The sequence below is a fragment of the Callorhinchus milii genome, unplaced genomic scaffold (genome assembly GCF_018977255.1).
Source record: "Callorhinchus milii isolate IMCB2004 unplaced genomic scaffold, IMCB_Cmil_1.0 Scaffold3, whole genome shotgun sequence".
In the NCBI taxonomy this organism is placed as follows: Eukaryota; Metazoa; Chordata; class Chondrichthyes; order Chimaeriformes; family Callorhinchidae; genus Callorhinchus; species Callorhinchus milii.
The window spans coordinates 84,313,650-84,334,586 of NW_024704744.1; the positions used below are offsets into that span (position 1 = coordinate 84,313,650).

The window sequence follows — 20,937 nt, forward strand, 5'->3', positions numbered from 1 at the left end:
TTCACAGTAGAATCTAAAAATAACCAAGTCCATGTTAAGAGATTCGGAGACCTGCAAAACAGAGTTTCTGCTAGTTGTCCTGACAGACTGACTTTTGGCCTGGCGGTTACCTGTAAGATTTTGTACTTAGAAAGTCTGTTTGAACATAGCTGCCAATGCAGAGTTACAAAGCATGATATTACATATTTACAGTGGGATAAATAAAATAAAAATAGAATAGGCTGGAGCTTCATGGCAGGTGGATTAGCACCTGAAAGTGGAAGACCAGTACAACGCTTCAGGTCTAGCCCCTCAGAGGAACTGCCAGTGAAGGGTTGCACACGAAATTTGCTCCCCCGCCCAGGAAAACATTTAAATTAAATGGGGCACAGAATAAGAGTTCAAGTCAACTCGGGGCTTCTTCAACCTGAGCGTTATTCTTCTACATGATCAAATGAAATGCCACACTCTAAGCGAGAGTGAGATATGTCTTCACAGAATACCTGCTGGTGAGCCTTCTCTGCACGGCGGTTGGCATCAATGACTTGTCTCTCCAGCTGCTGCATCTAGGAACCAGAAGACAGTATGTTAACATGAAGCACGATGCAGCATTTGTTCCACTGATACATTCGAGCCAGGAGTGGAAGGAGGCCATTCAGCCCATCGGCTCCGTTCCGCCAACTCCTTAGACCCATGGCAGATCCCTACTATTTTCTGAATACCATTTCCTTCCTTTGAAACATTTGTAGTGGTTTTATTTTTCTTTAAGGCGAGTTTAAACATACCGACTAAAGATTTTACATAAAAAAGCCAAACTAATACCTTTTACTTTCCATTTAAAAGTACTTATAGAGTGGTAAATTTAAGAATACCTTAATATTTACACATTATAGCAACCATACAGCAGTCTGTATTGGTAATTAGGGCCCACAAGACACAAGACTTTTTCAGCACTCATAGCACACTGTTGAAACCCTTAACAAATGTTACAGTACATCACACCATGACATTTGTTAAACTGTATAATTAACACTGCAGTAATCCTGGGGTGTGCTGAACATTGGATCCCCGATCCCCCACCTCACAAACTAATAGCCTTTTTAAATGGGTGCGTTGGGAAGCTGGGCTCCACCACACATTGGAATTCCGGCTTGCAAATCAAAACGTCAGAGACAGCTGGTTAGCTTCGGGCCGAGCCACTGTATCAAAACACTCCACAAAGTTTTTGTACAATTGTAGTGACTGGCCGCCAGTTTGCACAGAGTAATGTTCCACAAACAACCATGAAATTAATAACCATTGTTTTTCTGGGAGATTGTTGGTCAGGACATTGGGAAGAACTCCCTTCTCCTTTTGAATTTTGCCATGGGATCTTTAATGTGTTCCTGAACAGACAGGTGGGACCTTGGTTTAATGCCTCAACAACAACAACTTGCATTCATATAGCGCCCTTCACATGACACTCTTAAACAATGCAGTGGAGCTCCCTCAGCACTGCACTGAAGCATCAGCCTAGACTGTGAGCTCAAAGTCCTGCCTCTGGCATTGGTCATTTTGATAAAAATAAAAAATCTGCTGTATATCCCTGAAATATTAGAAATGATTCACGACAGAAGAATCATGCTGTACGTTCCAGAGCTTCGCAGGTTATTGAGGCAATTGTAAAATAAAATCAATGCAAATTCTGACAAGGGAATTGTGGAGAACATAAAAGTTTGATATTTACGAAGTTACGCCATGAAAATTAATCGCTGATCTACCCTTTCTCTAAATGTTTTTTTCTTTCACTAATTAAAGAATGGCAGTACACTGTGTCCTTCCTAACTGTTGAATGTTATGAAGGATTTTTAATTTATGTTTTATTTTGAAACCAACGATGGGAGAGATTATGGTACGTTTTCAATTTTTTTTACATAATGCCCTTACAAATCTCCTGGAAGGTCCTGCCTGGTCATAATATCTTCCACAGCAAGTTAATTTCCACTGACTGGGGAATTGATATTGTCATTGCGTGCAGGCTAATAGGAACATGAGTAGGCTATACAGCCCCTTGAACCTGTACCGCCATTCTATTAGAACATGGCTTATCTGTACCTCAACTCTAATTACCTGCCCTTGACACATATCCCTTGATACCCTGACCTAACAAAAATCTATCCACCTCAGTCTTGACAATTTGAATGAATCCAGCATCCACAGCCTTTTGGGGTAGAGGGTTCGAGATTTCTACTACTCTTTGTGTGAAAAAACGCCTCCTGATTTCACTCCTAAATGGGTGGTGCAGTTCAGCATCATACATTAAAGGGTTTATCCTTGTGTAAAAACTAATCTAGCAAATTTTTGGGTGTGGAGAGGCCGATAGAATAAATACATTACTTATTGTGCACAAGTGATGTGGTCATGCATTTTGACTCAATGTGAGCCAGTGCACATTTGTAAGCAAAATTAAAATACTTTTGCCCATTATTTGGGCTCGGTTGGTAGCACTCTTGCTTCTGAGTCAGAACATTAGTGAGTTTAAGTCCAAGTTTGGATTGAGCTCAAAGTCTAGACTTACACTCAAGTGCATGATCTAAGTTTGAAAGTCAGTTTGAAATGCACAGGATTCACGGTGTGCTGCTTTCTTCACCCCCATACGTTGAGGTGCCAGTATAGGTACAATACAATTTACGTTTATATAGTGGGAAGATGTATCAAAATGCTTGACTTTGTTCATTGTTGGTTGGGTACCCAAAGGGTTCGGGGATAGGAAAACATGCTCAAAGAGGTACATCTTGAGACGGGCCTTGAAAGAGGAGGGAAGTGAGTCTGAGGGAATCCAAGATGGGGTTCCAGAGAGAGGGGACAGAATGGCTTAAATCTCGTCCACTGATGGTTGAGCGGATAGAGAGGTAGACCAAGGATTGCTTGTACAACTCACAAGAGTGGCACCTTTTGAACCTCATTGCTGCTTTAATGCCCCAGCAGTTTCAAGAATTCTTGTGCTTGGATTTTCTGTCGAGGACAGCAGCTCCCATTGTTATTCTGGGAATAAAGCCAACTCCCCGACGCAGCTTAAAAAGAAACATTCACTGGGCGAGAGGGTTGCCAAGATCAAGGCGTGAGGGGTCAGACTGGCATCTCACCAGGCTGGTGATTGGTTCACAACTTTCAACAGAAAAAGTTTGCAGAGTTTGCAACGTAGTTCAAATATTTCAGAAATTTACGACTGTGTCAATCAGTTTAGGTTTTCCATGCACTTGCTACAGCACGTATGGCATCAAAAAGTTAAGGTAATTATTATCGGGTGTAGTGACTGTGCATTCTTGGAAAACAAGGCAGCCATTTTGGGCACAATACATAACACGTTCACATTTATATAAGCGCCTTTCACATTGGGAGCCTGTCCCAAGGCACACAGCAAAGTCCCACAAACAGCCATGACGTGAATGAACAATTTGTCTGCAACACTGTTGGCCAGCAAAAGAATGTCTGAGAAGATACGTCTGGCAAACGTAGGTACGGTTTTAGGAAGGCACTGGGGTTATCTTGCACCTTTCAATAATTACAGTGATCTTACTTCAGTAAGAGTGAGACTCCACTGTGCATAATTAATGGTTCAAAAATGTCCTCAACTATGCACAGCTCTGACGTATCCCACATGTTCCGAATCTGTCTCTGTCTCTAGCCTTTAATAATAATAATAATCCTTGCATTTGATATAGCACTTTTCACATCTTCTAGACGTCTCATAGCACTTCACAGAATAGAGTGTAAAGTGAATTGACTGTGTATTTGTGGGCGAAATGCGGAAGCCAATTGTACAGAGCAGTGTCACACAAACAGCCGTAGATTGAAATGATCAATTTTTTTTTTGGAGGGCTTATTATCAAGCATGTGGAGTAAGGAAACTTGCCCAACGTTTCACCTTGCCGGGAATTGAACCCAAGTCCACTCGCTTGTGAGGCGAGTGCTCTAACCACTGAGCTACAGGTCTCCTTTCCGGATTTTCCAATGCCATGTCAGTTTCCTCTTCCTCTCCTACCTCGTCCTCTCCCTCCTTTTCTGTCTATGTATCAAGTGAAAAAGGCGGCACGTGATGCAACAACTCGCCAGCGATGAGAGGGAATCTCATGAAACAGCACTGAAATGTAGCTCTCTGTGATCGATGCCAACAGTGGCGAACTTCACCATAGTGAAAAGGAAAGATGGTAGCGATTGATCTTTCAAACTGACTTCAGATGCAAACATTGAGCCAAAGACGGGTGTGGAAGAGTAAATTGTGTTCATTTCCAATCCGGTCATTAACTAAAGGCAGGTTCAGGATTGCATTTTGAATCATTATACATGAGAAATGTAGCTTAGTAGTTAGAGCACTCGCCTCGCAAGCAAGAAGACCTGGGTTCAATTTCCGGCAAGGTGAAATGTTGGGCAAGTTTCCTTATTCTACCCGTCCTTGTTTACCTAGCAGTAAGTAGGAACCCGGCTGTTGAGTCGATTGGCGGATCGCTTTTCCAGGAGTAATAACCCCTTCCAAAAAAAAATTATAATAATAATTTCACTCAATCCACGACTGTTTGTTGGACACTGATGAGCGCAATTAGCTTCCAAAATATACAGTCAATTCATTTTACAGTATATTTTGTGAAGCGCTTTGCGACATCTCAAAGACGGGATAAGGCGCTATATCAAATGGAAGGATTACTACTATTTGCTATTATTATACAGGGTGACCAAAAAGTCTTACTTTTCAGCTAACCGATTTCCAAAAAAATCATAATTTCTTTAGACATTGTATTGGTATCACGACTTGTGGTCACCCTGTAGAAAGGAATAGAGGAACAAAGATTAATTAGGTCAAATGGTCTGTTTCTGACCTTTAGAGTTCTATGTAATTTTATCCATCACATCCCACAATTTTTACCCTAATATGAACATTGCATTGGATATATGTTCTATCTGTACGCTACCTTTCCCTCAGATCCCTCATCTCAGACCGTCTCTTGACCAAATCTCATTGGTCTCCCTTCTCCCGTCTCTTGCAAACTGAACCCACACTTGGTCACTGTCATCAATCACATCATTGCCCCTCATCAAACTTTCACTCTTTGCTACTTCTCTGCTCATCCACCCACTATCTGTTCCATCACCCCATCCATACCTGATGCATGTATCTCACACTCCCCACCAGTTTCTCTCTGGTCCTGCTCACCTTTACATTACACCTGTTCCCAATGATAGTACTAAAGTAATTCTTGTATTTGATAAGACGTGATAAGGCGCTATATCAAATGGAAGGATCATTATTGTTATTATTAGATATAGTCCTTTCCTGTTGGGTGGACATGTCAAAGTGCCTCACAGGATATTCTGTAAAGTGTAGTGACTGTGTATTGTGTAAGGCTTAGCTTTCTCTCAATACTGTACTCCCTGCTATTTGTTCACAGAAACAGGCCACTCGGCCCAATCAATCCATGCTGGTCTTTATACTTCAAATGATTCTCCACCCTTCTATTCCTCCCTCCCTCATGTAAATGTCTAGCTTCCTCTTGAATAAAGATTTAAAATTTTTATTCCTTTTGAATAAAGATACACTGAACTTGTGAATCTAACGAGCAAAGCAAACGTGCAAAATGACACAATAATGTACTATACTTATTGTGCAGTACTATTTTATAGCTTACAATAATGTAAGTAAAAGAGTCAAATCGTGGTTAAAGATCAGCATTTGGATATTAACCAACTTGCACGTGGATTGATCAGAATCTAAAATCTGACAAAAANTATAATCGTATGTGTGTGTGTCAGCGTTGGACCGATGCCTTCTTTCGTGACTTTCTCCAATAGACAAAGGAACTGAGGCATTCTCTCCCTTACCAAACCAACTGCACATCATAGACACTCAATTTTTAAATGTATATGTTCAAATAGTCATAACATTAATAATCCTTAAATTCGATATGGCATCTTTCACGTTGGGAGGCCATCTCAAAGGATTTACTGTAAAGTGCAATGAATGTGCATTTTGTAGGCGAATGCAGCAGCCAATTTGCACACATGAAGAGAATAACTAATTTTACTGGGGGTGGGGGGGGGTTGCCCATGACATGAAAGGCAACTTGTTTCTCTTTGTAAAACGATGCACTAACTCGAATTGCTCCCTTCCAGCCTGCAGGTGTGACTTTACAGAAACAGGACTGCTCCTCTCAGAAGGGGATTGAAGGCAGTTAATTGCCCCCATGTGCAAATATGGTTCCACGTTTTAGAATACATGATGTAATTCCAGATATCCTAATTTGGATCAGATTCAGAATTTGGCACTGAATGTATATGTGATTACTGATTATGCATTCTGGAACCCGTCAAACAATGTGTAATTCTTACCATAGAGAGTTCCTGTTTACTCAGCAAAGTACACTTCAGTAGCCATTTTAGCAATTCAAGCGTCAAGAATTGGCTGCTTTTCAGATTGGCACCTAATGCTTACGTCTGCTCTTGTAAGCCTCGCATCTGATGTAGCGTCTGCAACATTGAAACATCTCAAAGTGCTTTTTCTGGCAATTATGATCAAGTGCGAGGACTGTTTTTTTTGTAGGCAAACTTTCAACTTGAATATTTTAAACCTGGCAAATTTCAGTGTAAATGCAACATATAAAATAGTGAGCAGAGTGAACTCGGAAGAATCGAGAAGTAACAGTAAATGTTCGTTGGGGCGAGTGTTATTTAGCAAAAGTAAATGTTAGCCTTCAGTAACCTCTCACAATGTCATTCATCAACACAGGCACAGAAATCCCCAAACTATGAAGAGATCCTTGTTAAAAGCTCCGTCTCCCTCTCCTTGTCGCCCGCAATCTGCCAATTACTACACCATTCCACAGATTCCTGCAGCAGCCTCTGCCATGTAGTAGCGTAAGCCGAAACATGCAACAAAGTCCCTTTCTTTACATATGGAAAATTGATCCATCTTGTACTAAGATGTGGAGTGATACTCCCATTTATTCTGATTAAAGCAAAAATCTACCACTCACTACTCACCGCAGAGAGAGATTCAGGACAGATTTACATTCTAAGGTCAGAAACTCTTTTCCTTTACTCCTCCATCTTGTCCTCTCTCTGTCATAAAGTCAAGGCTTAAAACCTAGTCTTCGACCAGATCGTCATGCTCACCTCACTCCTCCCTTCTCCCCTGATCGGTGTCCGACCCTGTCTTTGTAAAGTGCTCAGAGAAGTTATCTTATGTGAAAGATGCTACATAAATGCAAACTCCCTTTGTTTTTCAAATAGTATCATCAGATCTTTAATGTCTACCAGCACAGGTAGATCTGAAGGACAGTACCATGCACATGGAGTGTCAAGCTGAATTATGTACAAGTCCCGACACATAGTTTGACCTTACAACCTTCTGACCCAGTGGCGAGAACGCTACCAACTGAGTCAATTTGAAACCTTGGCTAACATCAGGACAAACACCACTTTCCTACCATGGAGAGGATTAGTGTCATGTGGTGAACTCTATAGATAAGGTAAGTTGTTGGAACATCGCATTTACTGAGGAGGCACCTGAAATTCATTAACTGCTAACATCTCATTCAAATGCTTAAACAAAATTAGCTGAGATCAAAATCAGACAGAAAGTTGAACATCTCCTTCAAAAGCTTGGAATAAACTTGAGTGTGATCCCAGTGCCAAATTATTTCTTTTAAAATTGCAATTGGAACCTGATGGGAACATTTCATGGGGAAACAAGTACACCATGTCTATGACCTGGAGCTTGGTCTCCTGATGTTCTTCGATATTCAAATGAAACTTCATATCTGGCAAGCGATGATCTCTGCAAAGGATCATTCCCATCTGACTGCACTGAATATGCTGGGACACCGAGCTAAAGGTTCAATGTCAAATAAACCAGCGCCTTGGGTCATCCTCCCGACGTGAAAGGCGGTACAAATGTAATCTTGTTGTTGTTGTAAACGTCATTGTGGGAAATACACCTGGCTCCAATAATAATAATCCTTGCATTTGATATAGCGCCTTATCATGCCTTCGAAATGTCTCAAAACGGTTCACAGAATATACTGGAAAGTGAATTGACTGTAAATTTTATGGACAAAACGTGACAGCCAATTGTGCACAGCAGTGTCCCACAAACAGTCATTGATTGAGTGACTCCATTGTTCTGCATCAAAGAAAATTTCGATCCCAATAGCTTGGCAGACAATAAAAATTGACTGCTTGCATTTCTGTGTCAACGCAATGCAGAATGAAGTCACGGTAATCGGGATGCAATTTCAACAATCCATGGGAGGAGGGGGTTAAAGGGAGCATAGAGGTTTACTATTCTAGCCACGGTGACCTGCTAACCAGAAATCCAATGCTGTGATTAGTGACCCATTAGGCCAATGTACAGTATAATTGGCTTCTGAGATATAACCAGTCAATGTGTTAGATACCAAAAGATTGCTATTTTGTCTACTATGACAATACGGCTGAATTCCATGACCCCCCACACCCCAACCGCACAATTGACTACGAAAATTCAGTCAATTCATTTCAATTCATTCCTTTGTTTCATCTGCCAAAAATTCTCTCCTGGCGAGGCACTAAGCTTGGCAACCCAAGTTTAAATTTCCAAAAACAAAAAGTGTCGACGAACTTACTGTTACACTAACAATAAAATTGACCGGGAGACGAAAAATAACCCCAGCTAAACTTAGCAAAATGGGAGAAGTACAATAAATGACTCATGTGACTCCGAGCCAATTTAATAGATAGACAGTGAAAACAACATGATAAGGCAAACACATGATTGTCTCTGGAGATCAAAGCCTTTGTGTCTCCCAGAATAAACACAGAGTTCTTATCTATTCTCCATATCATTTCCTTTATGTTACAATAACACATCAAAATTCAAAGAATTCAGTTTTGTCGAGTTCCATGCTGTATATTTTGGGATCTTTGTATCACTTTCTTTCAGATAGTACTCATGTTGGTTTTACCTTTTTTGTTCTTAGATTTTTTTTCGATTTTCAGTGATCGGTTTGACCACAAAAATAATAATACTAATCCTTGCATTTGAAATAGCGTCTTATCACGTCTTCGAGACGTCTCAAAGCACTTCACAGAATACACTGTAAACTGAATTGACTGTATATTTTGTGGGCGAAACGAGGCAAACAATTGCGCACAGCAGTGTCCCACAAACAGTTATGGATTGAGTGACCAAACTATTATTTTTTGGCCCAACTTCCATGGCGGGCTGCATGTGCTTGTTATGACCTTACAACCTCAGCCATTGTTCAGTTGACAAAAAAAAGTTTAATGATTGGAATTGATTTTATAATCCTTGTAACTGATACAGCATCGTTTACGTTAAGAAGACATCTCAAGAGTGCTTCACAGGATTCACTGTAAAGCTGAGTGACTGTATTTTTCTGGAGGAATGACAATAATTACCAATTTTTAATCAATCAACATTGGAAACTGGAAAACTTGCATGTGTGTTGAAATCCCATTTATTTGGGCAGAGTCAGTTTTATTTAAATTTGAGGCTTCGGGCTTCACATTAGCAGTGGCTGGATTGCATTTGAAAATCCGCTCTGTGCTTATTCCCGGGTTTTGGTCAGTGACTATTTTTAAACACCCTGCAAAGATGCTTTTAACTCTGCACCTGCACATGTGCATAGAATAAATACAATGAGTATGCGTTGGTACCAAAAAGTACCTCACGGTTCAATGGCCTTTTTGTAATTTGCCACTGCTAAAATTGTCCAGCAAGAAATATAAATACTGTACTTTCAAAAGTAATTAAGATCTCATCAAGCGTCTACATATTATGCAGATCTTGAAACACTTCTGGCTTTTAAAACCTAGAAAGATCTGAAATTAGTGTCCACAATACATACTTCCTGTAATCATTTAGATTGTGCTAGAACAAATACTTTGCACAGAACAAAAGTTAGTGCCTTTAAATTCCTGAAGAATACCTTATAATAATAATCATCCTTGTATTTAAGATAGTGCCTTATCACTTCGTTGAGACATCTCAAAGCGCTTCATAGTATACACTGTAAAGTGGTCTTGACTGTGTTTTGTGGGTGAAACATCAGTGATGCTCACATAGACGGACCAAGACTGCACTGGATGATGGAAGGAATTTATTATTTGTACCTGAAGGGTGGTACATTTTTACACGTGGAAACGTTTATTTGGAAGGGACTGTACTGAAAGGCCTTTCTTGGATTCATTTACCGCTCAACTGTCAGCTACAATCTCGGTTGATGCCAATCTACAAAGTTTAATTTCTCTCACTGCCCTTCAGAAAAAAAGATGAAAGATTGGACTAGGAAATGGCACAGAACACTCATTACCCCAATTTGAATGAATTTTACAACAAGCTGAAGAGTATACTCCCTCTTTACTCTAATACTGAGATTGTGAACAGTGACGGCTTGAAACAGGAGTCATTAATAGCAACTCAGGGTATATCACAGCAATGACTCGCTCATAGCAACAAAATTAGATTGTGAGGTTCCCACAAGTCAGCTGCGATGTTCTCCAACTTACTGTCAATTACCAGCACCATTCCCGCCACTGATTCGAGTCAGCCTAGACGTACTGTCAGACTCTCTGAGTCACTATTAGTGAATCCTGTTGCAAACTGTCACTTGTTAGACCAAAAAACATTATTGCAAAATATTTTTGCTTTAATTATATTTAACGAGCATTAAAATACAGCAATTTCTAATGGGGTTCCTAAATACGGATTTCGAGTTTCAAATAGGGATTTTCCTCCGGGTATCCGGGAGCACATCATACAAACTCCCTGGAGCAATGCTGTGATACAATCCACTGTACTTTCAGAGAAGAGTCAGTTGGAAAGTTGGTTTTCTGTTTGAGGGATACAGCTGTGCATGATTAGCTGCCGGGTTTCACCACAAAATATAGTCAATTATAGTATATACCGTGAAGAGCTTTGAGATGTCTCGAAGATACGATAAGGCGCTATATCAAATGCAAGGATTATTATTATTTACTTGCTTCCACTTTAGGAGTGAATTAAAGAATATTTCATACTTCTCCACGGTCTTAATTTTTAAGACAAAGTGACTAAGACTGGGTGGGTGGTAGCTCAGACCTCTGATATCTTACACATGTTCACTTTCGAGCATTGCTCACTAGACAGCAATCAGTAGTGGGAAACTGTTGACTTATTTCCCTTCTACCTCCCTAGCCTCCGGACAATGAAGCCAATTGGAGCATCCCACAGTAAAATGTGCTTTTATCATCAGTAGCATATGAAAGCAAACTGGCAATAAACTAAGTGTGCACCGTCTTCCGTTGAGCTGAAGGAAATTGCTAACAATAAACTTAGTTTCTTCACCGAATAATATACTGCAGCCCTTTAACCACACTAAACATTTAATCGAGGAACAAAACAGTACTGAATAAAACCCGTTGTGAAGTTGCCTCAATTTGACGATGATTTATTATTAATTTGACAGTCTTAACTTTCTTTTTACTGCAGTATTTTTTTATTTTGGTTTTGAACAAGAAATGATTAGAAGTTTGAAACAGCCTGACTTCCTCCATTGGGATTTTAAGACAGCCTTTGGAGTGAAATAGCCTCCAAGTTGAGTAGTTAATCCCAGGACACATCGATGTCATGCGGAGATTCATTTCCTGACCTGGCATCAGTAACAAGAATCTTACTAATACTCCAGAAAAATCATGAGGCAGAAAAATAATGACTTTCGAAAAAATGTGTTTCTACCTGGCAGAAAAGCAAGTTATTTTTCTGCCCATTGTTTATAAGAAAGATTATTTGGGAATTTGTTGGCAAGAACAATGGAAGAAACTCCCTTCTCTTATCAAATAGCAACATGGAATTTTTAACATTCCACCTGAAGAGCAGACAGATGGAACCTCACTTTACCATTTCATCTGGATGATGGCACCTCCAGCAATGTTTTTCATTTGTCTTTTGGTCAGCCACAGAAGGAATCTCATTACCACTCTTAAGAGTATCCAAACCAGACAGAGTTCCACATTATGTGCGTTGCCTATTCATGGAACCTTCCCTGTGTCTGAAAAGGAGTGCGTATGCACTCTCTTCCTGGAGGGATGCACTTTTCTTACCCAATGATGTATTAGGCCTGTAGTTCAGTGGTTAGAGCACTCGCTTTGCAAGTGAGAGACCCGAGTTCAACTCCAGGCAGAGGGCGAAACCATGGGCAAGTTTCCTTACTCCACACGCCTAATAATAATCCCTCCAAAAACCCCAAACAATAATAATTTGGTCATTTTCAATCTATGATTGTTTGTGGGACATTGCTGTGCGCAATTGGCTGCCGCATTCGCCCACAAATATACAGTCAATTCACTTTACAGTGTATTCGGTGAAGCGCTATATCAAATGCAAGGATTATTATTATTATAGGCGCAGGTTGGCTAGGTAAAAGTGCAAAGCGTGCCTTTGTAGCACTGTCTGTCAAGCTTTCCACTGCTTGTCACGTTCAAGACCACCCTACCCATTAGGACTTTGCTTGGAGGGTTAACATGAGACAAATGGGAAGAATCATTGTCACTCCAAGTCCTGCCAATGAACCATAATGACTGATCTGTTATCAACATTGCCTTGGACTACAGCAGACCTACAATGCTGTGCTGCCTCAATACTGTACTCAAGTGTCAGCCTGGTCGATGAACTCATAACCTAATATGAGGATTGAACACAACAATCATCTGATCCACAGGTGAGAGTTTTACCAAATGAGCCAAACTCTTGGAATGATAGAAATGAAAACATTTCTAAACAAAGTCACAGCTCATTTTGCACTTCAGATGCAAGGATTGCTTACATTATGGCTATAAGGTAATAAAAACAAACATCAGGCCCTAGATGTTACAAATCCACAACAATAGAATTTTTAATGTTAGTAAGCGACACTGCAAAAACTCAAATATTTTACTTTGCTAGTGTGTATTCCATGAGCTGTATTTTCTCACTTGGCTTCAGTTCCCACTGACTTGGCTACATAAACATTGGCCCATAGCTGCCTCCAATCTTTAACACGCTGTGCATACTAGTCCCCTGCAGCATCAAATCCCTTCCTGGCACAGCTCCACACGGTCAACCACAGAGGAAGAAAAAATCTGCGTGGAACAAATTTATCAATCATTACCATTGTATATTACGCGAAGAAAGAAAAACCTTATCTTCGCCGCTCTCAAAGCCATTCAATTCCAATACCTGGACCCCTTGTAATGGAATTCCAACCTAGTCTTCTTTCTAGATATATAATTATTATATTCAGTTGTTCAAACATTGCCGGTATGGCTTAGTGGGTAGCTATCTTGCATCTGTGTCAAAAAATGGGGTTGCAGCTTTTATAATCTAGTACTAAAGGAGCACTGAACTGTTGGACTTGACATTTGAAAGCACTTAAAATGGCCTCGCTAGTCTTATTCACAGATTATTGTTCTAATTCAACGATTGAGCTAAGACAGTAGGCCAAGAATCAGCTCAAAAATACCATTGTTTTTCACAACTGATCCCCATTGAGCTCAAATCCAAGCTGGTAGTACCCAGGGCTTTTCAACCAATTTTGCTGGGGTGAGAAGTGGAAAATTTAAAAACCTCATTTCTGAAATAAGGAACAGAATACATTTTGGAATACTGTCATTTTGCCCCATAATAAAGAAACTGGAAGGATAGATTTAATAAGAACCCTAAGATGACAAGTCAAGTTACTTCTAACTCAAAAAACCTTCAACTCTGAGCAAAATCCTTCCTGATATTTGGTTCTAATACCAAACAAACATTTTCCTCAGCATCTGTCTACTCGCTTGGGAAGAAACTATGTGTGGGTGGGAGTTTTGAATTTCACTGAATCACATCCTGTTGTCTCTAGGTTTCCTTCAGGGGGGAGGAGGAGGAAAGGAAGAAGGGGCGGAGAGCGATGTCTTTCAGTGACCCTGCTGTTGTAGAAATACTTTCTTCACAGTCCCATAGCAGTTTCATCCCCTTAAATATTTAGCACTAACGTGAAAGGAATAAACCACTTGAATACAAACGCTATTGCTCTGTGTGCAGCTTCAGCACAGGTCACTGCTAATATAACCACAACTCTCAGGAACCAGGCTCTGAGAGTTTTTCTCCCCAAGTATTGTAAAAAGTATTACAACACAATTGATCAATTTCTACAGGTCCAACAGAACGCTCGCTGGTTCCCCAGCCCCCAGGCGTTGAATTAAAGGTCCTTGTTCTTTCAGGTCCGAGATCCTTGTTCTCATTTTCAAATCTCTTCACAGTCTCACCCTCGCCCACCCCCGCCCCCTTCCCCTGTGACCTCTTCCACCCACACCACCCTGACCATTCCCTTCACTCAGCAAGCACTGACCAGCTTCAGCAATGGTGGGCAGGTTTCAGTCATGCTGCCATCACGCCTCTGGAACTCCATCCCGGAGTCCCTCTGACTTGTTCCCTCCCTCCCCTTATTTGAGGTTTATCTCACAACGTACTTTGACCATGCTTTCAGTCACCTTTCCTTTTGCCACCCACCTTGGCTCACACCCCCAGCTTGGGTACCCAGTCAGTATTGTCAAGCACTTTGACATGTCCTTACGACGTGAAAGGCGCTATGTAACTGTATTGTATTGTACTGGTATTTCTGCAAGTCTAGATCCTCCGAATACAGGTGCTGCAACACGATATTGTTGGAATTTGTAACCTCTTTCAGTTTTTACTCTGCGCCAGCATTAATCAGCACATTATTTCCCACACTGAGCACCAGGCACCTGGGTTATGCCATTTTAAATCTAGTTTGGGGAAGGTTTGTGAAAGTGGCATAGGTAACTAAACACCCCAATTCTCCCCCTCCTTTTCAGCTTGTTACCTGTACAGGGTTTCACTGTGGCAGAAAACTGCTTCACTGTTCTATGCCACTCCATGACAGAACTGGGGACTGAATATACACCTTGTCCATTCCACTTTTTGGGGGAAGTGGGTCAGCCCGGTATCTGATGCAGGCGGAAACCCATCACCATGCTTAAGTGTATCCAAACCAAGCTGATATTTCCATGCATCCCACCAACACACGGAAATCCTAGAGATAGGAATGCGCACTCTCTCCCTGGAGGGAGGCATCCTGCATACCTAATTCCGGAAAGTATTAGGCGCAGGTTGGCAAGAGCCAAGGCTTGGGGACCCCAGAGTGCGCTGGGGTACTGCTGGAGTCTAACCAGCTAAAATCGCATAGCTTGCCATTGATATTGCTGTCCGGCAACCCTTCCCGCTGCTTGTCCAGCTAGGACCACCCTACCCTTTAGGGCTTTGGCTTGCAGGGTTAACAGGAGCTGAGTGGGATGACTCCCAGCTCTCAGTGTCTGGCATGCGCTTCAAGGTCCTGCCGACGAACCAGTCTGGCTGTGCTGTCATCAACAGTGCCTTGAAATACTGCAGACCCGCATGGCTCAAGAACCAGACTACTGAGACCGCCACAGAGGGATGGCTCAAATGCGACATTCAACTGCCAGGCATGTCACCTTGAATTCCACACATTTACTTTAAATGAAGTACAATATGTGACAAGTGACAGTCATGAAATGATTTCCTCTAGTCCAGCCGTCTCCTCTAAATGTGTGGACTGACAATATAATTGAGGGAACTGGCTGTAGTGGGTTGAGGAGCATCAGTTAACAATTATGAGACCAAGAAAAATGCAAAATCACAAAGACAAAATGCTCCAAACTGGACTTTCTCCTCCTCACGCAATTCCCAAACAATGTAGCAAATTGTAAACAATTTTTTGGAGGAATACTGCGAATAAACAAACCTTTCAAAATGTTGAAATAATTGAAATGTGCTGAACCAGAGGACTAATGTTTTTTGAAGCAATGCAAAATCTCAGTGTAAAAGAAACAATTTAAACATTTAATGTAATGTAAAGAAACAAATTTGATAGCACCAAACTGTGTTCCTATAGAAAGTGCGCGGAAGAATGTTACGTTATGTTAAAAGGTAAAACTAGATAAATATCTAAAAAGGAGTGAACTCCAGGGGTATGGGGATAGGTGGGTGGGATGGAAAGGATTGGTCTGTACACAATGGGCTGAATAGCCTTCATCTCTGCTGTAAATTTCTACAGTGCTTGCTTAACCCTTTATCAGATCTGAAATGTTAACCTAACTCACATACTGATCAATCTGCTGTGCATTTATAGCACTTTCTGCATTTACTTAACATTTCTCGCACTTCCAGGCTTTCTTATTATCCCTAATACTTTCACAATCCAATGAAAGTAACAATGCCATCGTCGCTGAAAGATGGCGACTGTGTTTTCATCCATCTTATTATCCTCCCTCCAGAGGCTGCAGATAATCCAGAACTCTGCAGCCCGTGTCCTCTCCCACACCAAACTCTGTGATCCCATCTCCCCCATTCTCGCTCGACTCCATTGGCTCCCTATCCTTCAGAGGATCCAGTTCAAGATCCTGGTCCTTACCTACAAAGCCCTCCATGGCCTCGTCCCATCCTACATCTGCGACCTCCTAAACCCCTACCAACCCACCCGCTCCCTCCGCTCAGCCGGCTCTGGCCTGCTCCACATCCCCGACCCGCCTGTCCCACCATTGGTGGGAGAGCCTTCAGCCACTCTGCCCCCAACCTCTGGAATTCCATCCCCCAATCACTCTGCCTCGCCCCCTCCTTAGCCCCCTCCAAGTCCAACCTCAAAACTCTCCTCTTCGACCATGCCATCGGCCACCCCCTTCCCCTCCCCTCCCTTCTTCCTCCCTGACCCCAGCTCAGGTCTGAAATGCTGTACACAGTCCAGTGCCTTGACGTGAAAGGCGCTATACAAATGTAATCTTGTTGTTAAATCGCCTACCCTATCCAAATGGATCTGGACACTCAGCTGAAATGGAGCTTTGAATAATGCTGTGCCATACAGTTGTGTATACAGTATGTATGTACCAAGTCTGTGGCACAACATGGTCCATTCAAAAGTGGTGCAACCTTTACAGATTAAAGCAGCCTTGGGCCTTAAGCCACTTTTCTTTCATATCATTTACAGTAATTGTTTTTTCCTTTTAAGCAATTACCCACGATGTGTACGCAAAGCTTTTACCTCTGTGCTCCACTTTTCAATAGGACTTTAGATAATGTCTTACACCATCCCAAATGTAAACTTGTTGTTGTTGTTCTCTGGGACTACCTCCCTAAATCCATCCATGTCACTCCCTGCCTTTAATAATAAATACTCCTTGCATTTTTTTGATATAGCAACTTATCACATCTTCAAGAGCGTTTCAGAGAATATGCTGTAAAGTGAATTGACTATCTTTTGTGGGTGAAAAGCAGCAGCGAACTTATAATGTATAAATGTATTTTCTGATATAAAACATTATCCAGAAATTTAAAACCCTTTTAAGAACTACCTCTTTGGCCAGGCCTTCGATCACCTCCCTACACCCCAACTTCCAATCCTGCTCCATGTCCCACACATATAAAGTGCCTCAAGACGTTTTTCCATTTGAGAAGCAAATTGTCATTGTACACGTAGCAAGTTTTGTTTTTACATTCACTTGGCTTCAAGTTTCTGAAATCTAGTTCACATCAGTGGCTTGCAATAAAGCTTTTGTTCGGAAGATATGGCTTCCAATAGTAAGCAAGTCTCATCCCTTGATAAAATGTAGAGGGGTGAAAACATAGAGAAGAGATGGATAGGGTTATTCACTGGTGACACTGGGCTTTAACGTATACACACTTGCTGCTCATCTTATTGTTAAACGGCGTCTCCTCGGAGCTGAACTGGCTCCAAGGTGATCATGCCTGGCAATGGAATATCGGAATCTGTGGCAGTCTGGTTCCTGAGACAAGCGGGTCCGCAATATTCCAGCGCGCTGCTGATGACAGCATAACCAAACTAGTTCATCGGCAGGACCTGGAAGGGTACATCAGTCACTCGGGGCAGGGAGTCATCTCACTCAGCTCCTATTAACCCTGCAAGCCAAAGCCCTAACGGGTAGGGTGGTCCTAGCTGGACAAGCAGTGGGACAGCAATATCAATGGCAAGCCATGTGGTTTTAGCTGGTTAGACTCCAGCAGTACCCCAACACACACTCTGGGGTCCCCAAGCCTTGGTTGCCACCTGTGGAGAGGGAGGGGGAGCGGAAACGGAAAGGGGGAAAGGGAAGAGGGAAAGAGGGATGTTAGGTGTTGACTCCCAAATCCGCAGTGAGTTAGATGGAACTTTTTGATAACGTATTTTGATAACTGTCAAAGGGCACCTGCAGTCTGGGGGAAGGTAATAATGAAGGAATGGAAGAGAAATCCGCATGCCATATAATGTACATGACATAAAATTAGGGAATGTGATAGAGAAGAGTGGGGAGTCAGGCCTCATTACAGTCTGCCAGTAGTCCAGCTTGTTTAGATTCGTCAGCAGAGTTTTTTGTAAGCACTTTTTATCACCAGGCGGTTTCAGGGAATTAGAAACTGCCTGGTGATAAAAAGTGATATAATCAGACAGCATTCAGAAGATGACCCGTGTGGCCCAAGGTCACCTGAACACGCAACATCGATGCCGATTGAAAAGTGCAAATAATGTACGGTAACTTCAAGACTCACTCAGATTCATTCTGAAACTGAGGCAGAGGAAAAACTTTGCAATTTTTAAAGCATTCCTTGTGTAAACGAACACAAAGAATGCTCCGACAATCATAAACTTTACCCACAATAGCTGTACTGTAGCTGGGAGGTTACGTAATCATTTTTTCCCAGTGAATCTAAATATTTGGTTCACTCTTCACAAGTGGCCAGCAGGCTGTTGAACGAGAAGTGATATTTAATGAAGAGTAGATTTCCCCTTCACCCTCCCCCCTACTTCTCTCCCCCAAAATACCTGGTATTGTAGTACTAGGCACTGATCTTTGCTTATTTTAATGTTTAAAGTAAGTCCCCGACTGTTCATGCCTTGGGACGGCCTCCTGACATGAAAGGCGCTTTACAAATGTAATTTTGTTGTTGTTGTTTTTGCTCTGTTTCTCTCCTGCACTGGAGACACAACTGGTCTCTCTTCTTCCCTGTTAAATCAGGAATTTATTTGTTCATCTTTTGAATTCTTTAATCACACTTTCTTTCACAGGCCCCTGTAAGGACTCTATTCTGAGATGCTCAGTGTTCCGAAACGTGAAGGATGTTAGATAAATGCAAGTTGTTCTTCTTCCAATAAGTTAACAACTTCAGCACAAGAATGAGAAAAGTGCATTCATTAAGCCTTGTAGTTTTGTTTCTGAGTTGTGTAATTTGACACCAATGTCAAATTGACAGTAATATTAAAGAGGACACGGAACTCGAATAGGGAACCAATAATACCATCAGTCTAACATCATCTAATATTATCCCAAGCACATGTGCAGACATACCTAGAGAATTTTAAAATACCCAGGGTTTTAAGACATATCCATGGTACTTTACACCGAGTCTATAATTCTACCATTCAGTCGTAGAGAATATTATTCCAACCTCATGTGGCTACACAGAGAAACGAGGACAACAGAAAGACATTATCCTAGAACACCACTGTTGCTGATTTCGAACTCCTTTTACAGATACTACCTCTTTGACTGTACCAAATGTACCTCCTCCCCATGCTCTCGCACAGTATATGGCACAGTCTCTGTAAAGCATTGCAAGGCTTTACAGGAAGCTGTTTGTTGTTGTTGCTGTTTAAATGCACAAAGTTCGTGCACAAAATGCACAGTCAATTCACTTTATAGTATATTCTGTGAAGTGCTTGGAGACCGCTCAAAGACGTGCTAAGGCACTATATCAAATCCAAATACTATCATTATTATTGTGAGTATTTCAACTTTACAAACCTTGAATCTTTTCAACGAAAGGGGATCTGCATTCAGTTTGGTTTGAAAAGCTTGGTTTGGTATTTCTACAAGAATTGCAATTTCGAGTTTTACAAGACAAAGTGATGGAAAAATACATCTTTTTGTTTCTCCAAAAAAAGTCCAAGGAACTATTGGAAGGTGGCCCAGCGTTGTTAGAGGTTAAGCAGTTCATTCCCACTGTGGTCGTGAGCTCGAATTCTAAGGCAGACCAACATTCTGTTGTATGTACTTAACCACATGTGTGCGGCCAGATGCCCAACCAGCGAGAGAGACAAAAAAAAAAGCTGACACACCCCAATCTGTCTGGATTTGGGCCTATTTAGCCTGCTTGTGGGGTAGATGTGGAAATGGGGAAAAGTAGAACTGGGTAAAACACAAATTGTCTAAAGGACAAAGTAGAAATTATTGTACATTATTGTGGGGAGGTCACCAGCTTATGTCTTGTCACAGTATGAGTGTCTTCACTTTTTAGTAAGTTAGTAGGTAGGGGAAGGCCCTGATAGTAGGCAGGGTGTCCCCCCAACAGGGTAGTGGATAGAGTTGCCAATATAGACCAGGAGCTCACTGGTTCGAATCTATGCTGAGTTCGCTTGTCTCAGCTGGGGTAGCAAGAGGAGGCTGAACTGGTACTGTAATTTTGTTGTTGTTGTTAGGTGGAGTACAACACCTTGGTTCCTGCTTCTTGTCCCCCTTCAATACCATCAACTATTAGTGCACGTAGGTGCTAGCCAAGTGAGGAGAGGTCAGGCTCAGTTGTGATGTCTTTCTACAGTCAAGTGGTACTCTGGACACTCTGTCAAGGCTCACGCATGAACGCTGACCATTTGGGTGGGGCACCAGCAGACAACCTGCACTCATAGAACTGCATCCCAGCAAGAGGAGGCTGGGAACCAGGAGCAGACAGACATAATGGCAATGGGGAGAAAATGTCCCTTAATGTCCATCTGAATCATAAAGCAATTACCCAGTGGGATTGCTATAATAATAATAACATTTGCATTTGAATATAGTGCCTTATTGTGGATTGAGTGACCAATTTTATGTGGGGGATTGTCGGCCAAGAAACCCGGCAAGAGA

The 20,937-nt window shown here is 41.7% G+C and overlaps 1 protein-coding gene across 1 annotated transcript in view; it reads right to left on the reverse strand.

Moving 5' to 3' along the window:
• Positions 1–20,937, reverse strand: part of plekhh2 (pleckstrin homology domain containing, family H (with MyTH4 domain) member 2) — a 62,972-nt gene that overhangs the window by 35,950 nt on the left and 6,085 nt on the right. Inside the window, exon 3 of the mRNA XM_007892435.2 lies at positions 483–545. Within this exon, the coding sequence (XP_007890626.1) occupies positions 483–545 (63 nt within the window). The remainder of the gene's footprint in view (positions 1–482; positions 546–20,937) is intronic.